At 43.7% G+C, this 8,924-nt stretch overlaps 1 protein-coding gene and 1 long non-coding RNA gene across 2 annotated transcripts; one reads left to right on the top strand and one right to left on the bottom strand.

Annotated features, from left to right (window-relative positions):
- Positions 1 to 2,123, top strand: LOC135639831 (transcription factor MYB106-like). Its single transcript, XM_065153780.1, has 3 exons — positions 1 to 637; positions 704 to 833; positions 1,019 to 2,123. Exons 1-3 carry the CDS (start codon positions 265 to 267, stop codon positions 2,001 to 2,003), a joined length of 1,488 nt encoding a protein of 495 aa, XP_065009852.1. The 5' UTR covers positions 1 to 264; the 3' UTR covers positions 2,004 to 2,123.
- Positions 2,124 to 2,481: 358 nt separating this feature from the next.
- Positions 2,482 to 8,011, bottom strand: LOC108953173 (uncharacterized). Its single transcript, XR_010497050.1, has 3 exons — positions 6,069 to 8,011; positions 2,939 to 4,976; positions 2,482 to 2,830 (listed from the first exon to the last, which is right to left on the bottom strand). It is a non-coding gene; the product is annotated as an uncharacterized LOC108953173 (long non-coding RNA).
- Between the last annotated feature and the right edge of the window lie 913 nt (positions 8,012 to 8,924).

Genomic DNA, 8,924 nt, shown 5'->3' with positions numbered 1-8,924 from the left:
AGCAGCTGCCGGATGAGGAATGGCAGGCCTGAAACAGGTAGCTCCTCTCGACAGACTCAACTACGTGGCAGCCTTCTCTTCCTGCAAGCCTTCCCAATCTGCTCTGCTGATGACCCCTCGCAGTTACCCTACTCCATGGATAAATGTGGAAGCCACCCCTCCGCCTTGACCTGGAAAGAGAGCACAGAGGACAGTGGTGGTGGTGGTAGAGGAGGAGGAGGAGGAGATTAATGTGGCTGTAACCACCACTGGGTTATTTAGGTCATGGCACACATGCAAACCTTATTTATATCTGTGCTATTTATGTGTGCTGACCCTCCTTTGATGCCCATCTCTCTCTCTCTCTTCTCTCTCTCATTCCAGTGCAACCATAAAGGCTCCACCACATCTTGGCTTTGCTGTGACATCCTGCACCTTCTGCATGTCAATTACTATGGGGATGGAGACTTTGAAGGCCCTGAGAGCTTAAGCATCTTGTCTTCTGCAGGTCGAGATCCCACCGAGATGGGTCGATCACCTTGCTGCGAGAAGGTGGGCTTGAAGAAGGGGCCCTGGACGCCGGAGGAAGACCAAAAGCTGCTCGCCTACATCGAGAAGCACGGCCACGGGAGCTGGAGAGCGTTGCCTGCCAAAGCCGGTGAGCCGCCTAAGCCGTCGTCGTGACATGGTAGGAGAGAATTGTGATCTCTGCCATTCTGTGCAGGGTTGCAGAGGTGCGGGAAGAGTTGCAGGTTGAGGTGGACCAACTACCTGAGACCAGACATCAAGAGGGGCGAGTTCAGCTTGCAGGAGGAACAGACCATCATCCAACTCCATGCTCTCCTTGGGAACAGGTGAGTCCCCCTGCTTACTCCTCCTGTCCTCCACATATCACAAATCCTTCAGTGATTCTCGAGTTCAGCCATTACTATCTCATTGTGGATCGATGGTGGTGGATGGATTACAAGAAGAACCCTGGCTTTCTTCACTGCTTGTGATTGATCGATGGTTGATGAGAATCCCAGTTGCTGTGTTTCAGATGGTCTGCAATTGCCACCCATCTGCCCAAGAGAACGGACAACGAGATCAAGAACTACTGGAACACCCACCTGAAGAAGCGGTTGGCCAAGATGGGCATCGATCCCTGCACCCACAAGGCCAAGAGCGACGCCCTCGTCTCCGCCGACGGCCACTCCAAGAGCGCCGCCAACCTCAGCCACATGGCGCAATGGGAGAGCGCACGCCTCGAAGCCGAGGCGCGCCTCGTGAGGGAGTCGAAGCTTCGTACAGCATCCAACTCCACGATCCTGCAGCAGCAGCAGGAGCAGCCGCAGCATCAGATGGGGTCGTCCTCGTCGTCGTCCTCCACCACCGCACTGCCTCCTGCTCTGCTGGCCAGCAAGCCGGGCGCGCCCCCCGGACCGCCTCCCTGCCTCGACGTGCTCAGGGCGTGGCACGGAGTCTGGCCGGCGAAGCCGGCCATCGAACGGGTCGACCTGGAGTCGCCCACTTCCACCTTGAGCTTCGCGGCCGCCGGCGTGGGGCTCGTGGACGGCAATGCGGCGGCGGTCAGGCATCAAGGAGGCGAGAATTTGGAGCCGGAGAGCGCGGACTGGAAGTGCTTGGCGAAGGACCGAATGGACAGCTTCGCAGGGTTCTCCGTAGATGCCTTCGGCGGGGAGGCGCCATGGCTGCCGGAGCCATACACCTCCCAAGAAGGGTGCGCATGGGGACAGTTCGGAGCAGGACTCACCGGACTGCTGCTGGGTGACTCCGGCGCCCAGAAGCCTCTTGGCTACTGCGGCGATTCCTACGCAACCCGACGTGAGACCTGCGAGGAAGACGAGGAGGAGGAGGAGGAGGAGGAGGAAGAGGAGGAGAAGGAAGGAGAGGCGAAGAAAAGCTACTGGAACAGCATTCTCAACTCGGTCAACTCCTCGTCCTCTTCCAACTCTGCGCCGGCGCCGGCGTTCTACAACAACTCAGCTCGCGTAGATTTCCTGCGTAGATCTCCTGTGCCATGAAGTAGCCGTTGGATTCAAATCCACTACGTATAGTCTAAGATTGTGGTGGGAACCAAAAAAATAAGAGGAATAAAAAGGGGATGATGTGCTCGTCTTGTCCTTTTCTTGGATTCTCCTTGGAATTGTAATGTTTGAAGTATATATATATATATATATATATATATATATATATATATATATATATATATATATATATATATATATATATATATATATATATATATATATATATATATATATATATATATATATATATATATATATATATATATATATATATATATATATATAAAATTGTACTGCTCCATTCCGTAATTGCTATCAAGAAACGAGTCAAGCATTTGGAGGCCTTTGCTGCAGTTGATCACGAGATCATCACCATGGCGACTGTGTTTCTGATTTGATCGACTCCTCTTTTCTTTTCTTCTTCTTGGGGATTTTGAGTATCATAAATTTCATTTGTTTGTACCTTTGGATATGAGACTAAATCTAAGTATATACATCAAAAATCTAACAGTTAAAGGGAAATATAACTCTGGGAGGCACCATTCTGAGGCTTAAATCCTCCTCCGAACGCAGAGAAAGGTGTTGCAGTGTGGCGATGGCATGAACAGACACAACCCACATGCTCATAACTCCCGCTTTACCACGAAGAGAGCCGAGAGAGAGAGAGAGCACGCACGGAGTTTGGTGCAGGAAAGGGAAGTATCTAAGGTTGCATCATCCAATGAGCTTGCGTGGCTCAAAAGGCATGTTTCATGCAGAGGACAAACTATTACTTGCTGCAGTGGATCAACCTCTTCTTCCTTCCCCTTTCCTTACTCCACCTGTTATGACACTCATGTGGTTCCATCAATCTATCCAAGTAAGATTTCTTGTATCTAGTAAAACAACAAGAAAGGGACATTCATGGCATGCATCAGACATCTACGTACCTCAGTGCAAGGCGGATTCTCCACGGTGGTGTGCATCATCGATACTTCTCATGGAAAAGGTAAATGGATGTTACCACAATGCTGTGTCATGAGCACATCAATGACAGTTCTCATGCCATAAATCATGTACAACATGATCGTATAGGTGTGGTCCAGAACAAGTAGTCGGTAATATTTTCTTCTCTGTCTTCTTCTTCTTCTTCTACCTCTGCTGCTGCTTGTGCTTTGATGAGCACAAGTTTTTGACTGTCGAACCAAACCAACCGACCAAGCAAGCTAAGATATGAAGGCACTCGAGGAGTACTGCCATGTGGTCAGCTCCACAGGGATTGTTGTGCATCGCCATCGCCGCCATAAAGGCTCTGCTGCTGCTGTTACTTGCCCCTCTTCTCATGACTTCTTGCAACAAGAAGCTGGAAAGATGGTCGAAGCTGGGCTTGCTTTTGTACAATAACCATCACAAGTGGCTTCAGCACCACCACAGAGTTGCTGAATTGTGCGTCTCACGCTCCCAAAACAGGTCAGCAGTGAGTAAATGACAGTAAAATGGGCAAAGATTGACCCAAAGTGGAAGATGAAGGTTAATGAAGGGGAAGAAGTTACCTTTTCTCCAAAGCAGTCAAAGCAGCTCGAAAGCAATCGGCAGGAGGGTCATACTGGATCTTCTTTCTGGCATACTCAAAATTTATCGGAGAACTTGCTAATCAATTTCTAATGTGTCATCAACACATATAAGGGGAAAAAAAAATTCTAATAATGGAATGGAACATCAAATTTATCTAACAGTACAGATATATGTTGGGAGACAGTTTCAGCAGAAAGGAGGAAAGAAAAATGAGTTAAAGAAGATCTTGGAAATGTTCACCAACTATGTTAACATACAAGTGAAAGAACAGTGGAACACTGCAAATTTCCCTTCCCCAACAACTCAACTTTCTCCTAAATGATAATATAGAGCTTTGACCTAAACAAAGTTCACAAGAATAAAGCTGATGTATGGCTTATGTCAATAGAAAAATAATTTAACATGATCGACAACTTATATTTGCATCTGGAACAATGTGGATATAAGCACATGCCCTTCCAATCATTCATATTCTAAACAAGTGATATGTTGATAACTTCAAATTCATATTAGGAGGACCCTGGTGCTATTCAGATTTATTTATGCTATCGTGCTGTGTATATGTTGGACACCTGAGGCTTCAAGATAAGTTGAACATTGGCAGTGCACAAACAATTTCCTTTGCCTTATCCCTTAATGTCTTATACAGGAGCAGAAGTACATAGACATCATGTTCTCTAATTTTCTGAATGACTGCTGTGTTTCTCACAATTGCATATTGATGAACATAAATAATGTACATTGCATTAAGTGTAAAATTATAATACTATTTGAAATATACATGAAATAATTGTCATGTTGTGTCGTACTTCTAAAATACTTATCATGTCAGCTTGTCCATACCTTGTTATGTCTGAATCTTGTGACCATGTCCATGCCTCATATTCCAAGAAACTCTATATATTTACTGCAGTTAAAAAGCATAGCACATCAAAATTTCTGACTCAAGAATGCTGGGACCTTTTTATAATATATATACATGTACATATATGTTATAATGGGAACTCCAAAGTCATCATGAAATATGATGAGATAAAAAGAGCTACTACATTAGGAGAAAGGGTTAGTATGGCCAAATTGCAAACATATGTTCACCTTCATAGCATGAATGGAAATATAATCACAATTCAACAATCCATTAGCATGTTGTGAAATTTATCATCTACAACTGGTTAGTTAACTCAATTCGATGGTCACTCAATTGGCTAGTGAAAAAAGTCAGCACAAGGCTTGACGAATTTTCACAGCAAGAAGAAGAATATATCCATTTGCATATTGTGAAAATTATCATCTGCAACCGGTTAATTAATTGCACATTCAACTCAATTCTTGAAGAGTAACTCAAATCGTCGCTCAATTGGCTAGTGAAAATAGTCAGCACGAAGCTTGATGACTACAGCTCTGCCGCTCTACCTGCCAATTCCAAGAACATCCAAATTAAATAACATAATTTTAATGGTTTCAGACAAGCATAAATCCGACTGTATCTGATATATAAAGTAACAGCCAAGATGAAAGTCTAATTCCAATAATCTAATTCAATGGTATACGAAAATTTACTGCATGAAAATTTCAATAGTATCCAAAAACCAATCTAATTCTAGTGGTTTCATGTAAGTCTAATTCCAACTGCACTGTTTTTTTTTTCTAAAGGCATTTGTGATGATTCAAGCTTTAACCAGCAAGGAGAAGAATTCAAACATCAAATCCATGCAAACTGCTGTAAGAAGCAACTACCTTATGCAGCCATATTCCATAATGAACACCAATTATAACCCAAGAAGTTTCTTCCCAGTATGCTGGCACTATTAAATATGCAACTGACATTACTTACCATTCTGGCACTCCTATTGGAATAGAGCTTAATTTTTTTCAACTCATCTACCAAGGTCTGAAGCAAGCTTTTCATCTGGTTAAAAAACCTAACGAAGAGCCCTACCAGGGATTGATGAACACATTGAGTAAATGGTATTAATGCAGATCAATTATGCTCTAATGAACATAAAAATCATGTTCAGTCTAATCCAGAAGATTAGTACAGTTCACAGATGGAGAAATATCTCTTTCCCAAGATGACATTAGAATAATTACAGGGTCAAATGTTTTTTGGACAGAAAACATACAGTATTCTGGCCAAAAACAAGTAAGCTTAAGCAGTTGAATCAACGGTTCAATTTTTTTGACCAAATTCATTTAAAAGTCAGTGCACTGATAGATCCTCCCTCATAACCCTATAACCAAATCTGATTCTAACATGTTTCTAGGTATGGGTCCCTCGAATACCATTCATTAAAGTAAACTATTGGGTCAAATATGAAGCCTCAACTAGTATAAAGTAGCCTAGTACATTTGGTTTAAATGCAGTTGGATCATTTATAACAAAGATGGTCATTGGATCAGGCAAAATAAACTGGCAATATACATATATTACTTAGAAACAAAAAAAAACATTGATATTTAGCTGCTAGTAATTGGAATATTGCACAAGCTAAAGATAAGCCTCACTGTTACAAAACATTGTTGTTGCCCTGAGGCAGAGATGAGATGGCTTGGCGAGGTGGCAGCCGCTTGGTAATTCTTCCACTCGGTAAGGAGCTGGCTGAGACACAAAAAGGAAGACAAGAAAGCTCAAGCAGTTATTCTGCAGGAGAAAAAAAACCTAAGGATTCACCAGGAAGAAAGAAAGACTAACCCTTCATAAACATTCAACTTCAGTAATATTTCAAATCCTTAATGGCTGGCACTTCAGAAAAGAACTTACAAACAAAGATTCATGAAAACACATTCTCTAAAAGGGTTAATCATTCACAATGTCATGGTCAATGTGTACATTCTACTCTGGTTAAGCATACTGTGCACCAAGGAGCTAATAAGAGAAATTACTGAAAAGCAAAGATCTAAGCAACAACCTATACCTTTCAGGCACCCATCATGATTATGTTTCAGTGGCAATAGACATCTCTGGAAATATAACAAGAAACCATTTAACTGAAAACTATAGTCAAAGGATGAACCAGAACAGATTTCTAAAAGTCCTACAATAAAGGCAGGGAAAATGTCATTGGATTGTAGTTCGTTCTTGCTACCAAATATCAGCAAAAAATTTCTATGAGAACACACAAAACAAGCAGAAGTGACTCCTAAAATGATATATAGCATTGCATCGGGACTCAATGTTGAAGGGCCAGGAGCGGTTCACCAAGATTCTTCATATAAGACTGGACAAGATCTGAACCTTCTCCATTCCATAACTTTTCTACATACACCTTATTGAATCTCTGTTGACTAATGGCAAATGCCTTTAATAAGTCAAAATTTTGGGGCATCAACGCTCTTGATTGCAGGCTCTGCAGCAGCTGATACCTTGGCACCAGCCTTGAGTCCAGGCTGAAAAGCAGCAGCGAAGTGTTTGAGAGCAGGGCCTTGGTTAAGCCCACAGTTCCAACGAGGAAATCCAGCTTCTTCCGCATGTGCTCATCGGTGAGTCGCAGGAAGAGAGGAGACCTCCGGAGCATGGTGAACAGCTCTTCGTTGTTGAAGCCGTAGCTCCTGATGATTCACAGCCTTCTCACGAGGCTCTCTTTGGGCAATGAGGCGCACAGGTGGAGTGCATCGACATATTCTTTCGAGGAAGGGTCAATGCCCAGTTCCTTCTCGGCGACGAGGAAGACGGACTCTAGTCAGTCGGGCTTGAGGAAGAGGAAGGGGGCCTTGTAAACAATGGTGGGCACGTCGACATCAGGGTGCCCACGGAGGATGTCCAGGTTGCGGCGGAGCACCTGGTCAGCGTCGGTGGCGAGGAGGCGGGGGCAGCGACGGAAAAAGGAGACGACCATGCTGTTCTTGTGCCTGAAGAGGGAGCGGAAAAAGTCGATGGTGAGAGAAAGGCGGTTCGTGCTGTATCCGAAACAAGGGGCGCAGGCCGTGACGAGTCTAGCGAGCGCCTTGCTGAGGCCGTCGTACGGTCGGAGGAGGCTGGAGCGGTCGTCGGCGAGAAGGTAGCAAGGGCGGCATCGGACGAAACGCCGGATTTGAATGGGGGGAGGCCGGCGGTAGAGCGGAGGAAGCGGAGAACAGCGTCGGGTCTCTCGGGGGAGGTGACTCCAGCGAGCCGGTTGGCGATGGCGGTAGCCTTCTCCTCGATGTAACCGACGCGATCCATCAGATACGCCAACATGAAAGGCGAAGGCGAAGGCGAAGGCGAAGGCGAAGGCGGGCGACGAGGAGAGGAAGAAGAGGCGGGTGAGGAGGAGTAGAGACAAGGAGGCGAAGCTACAAAGACAGGACACCTGGAATGAGTAACGACGCACGGGAAAAGACGAAAAGCCTTCACGTCGATCGCCGTCGCCATTACAAGCGCAGGCGGCGGACGGGTGAGAGTTTTAGGGTTTTAAGCGGCATCCTGTACGCGACATGCGAGAGAGAGAGAGAGAGAGTGAGAGAGGATATCTCTGCTTTTAGATTCGCGTCGTCTTGACGGAGTCGGCAACACATCACACAAATAAATAAATAAATAATATTATAAAAAAAAGGGTGAGGATTTTATGGGGAATTTGTTGATTGCAAACCAAATTGATGCATAAGAATTTTTATTTTTATAACCATACTTGAAGTAGAGATTAATGTGCTAATGAAAATAAAAAATATTAGACTTGAGATCAATATTAATCCATAAATGAAGGAAAAAAATATTATATACTATTAAATAAAATATAAAGTAAACCTTAAATGAGTGAATATTAATGATATAAGGAAATGGTAGTATATATACATCTTCAAAATATTTTACTAAAATTTTATAAATAAAAATTTAAATTTTTTTATTATTGAATGGGAGTAATAAATTTCTTTGTTAGAGAAAGAAAAGGAAGAAGAAAGAGAAACTTGGCACCATATTAACCTTGATTTTTTTGTCTCAATATAACACTTTTGATGATGATGATGATAAGCACATACAAAATATTATTTAGGACATGTAACATTATTGTTTGTACTTAAATCATTGAAAATAATAAGGCATAGTGTTGGTTGGGCACTTAGAGCTTGTTAGTCTTAGCCAGGAGGATGACAGTGCCCGAAGTGACAGCAGGGATGAGTATGTCATCAGACACTCTTGCACCTCCAGGGATGAACCTCTTGAGGAAGAAGGTACATATGGGAACCCCAAATATGAAGAAGATGGTCTCAAGTGCTCCTTTCCCCATGGAGAAGCTCTCAAATGTAATCACATCCTTGATGATGTTTTTGAACTCCTCCTTCAACAAGGCTTTGTTCTCTCTGGGGTGGTGCTTCTGCAAGGAAGTCAAAACATGCCAAGTTGGTAGGTGAATATAATCCAATCTTAGTGTGCATCATTCCCTA

Source organism: Musa acuminata, chromosome BXJ3-6, assembly GCF_036884655.1.
Source record: "Musa acuminata AAA Group cultivar baxijiao chromosome BXJ3-6, Cavendish_Baxijiao_AAA, whole genome shotgun sequence".
Lineage (NCBI taxonomy): Eukaryota > Viridiplantae > Streptophyta > Magnoliopsida > Zingiberales > Musaceae > Musa > Musa acuminata.
This window is presented reverse-complemented; position numbering and strand designations above follow the sequence as displayed.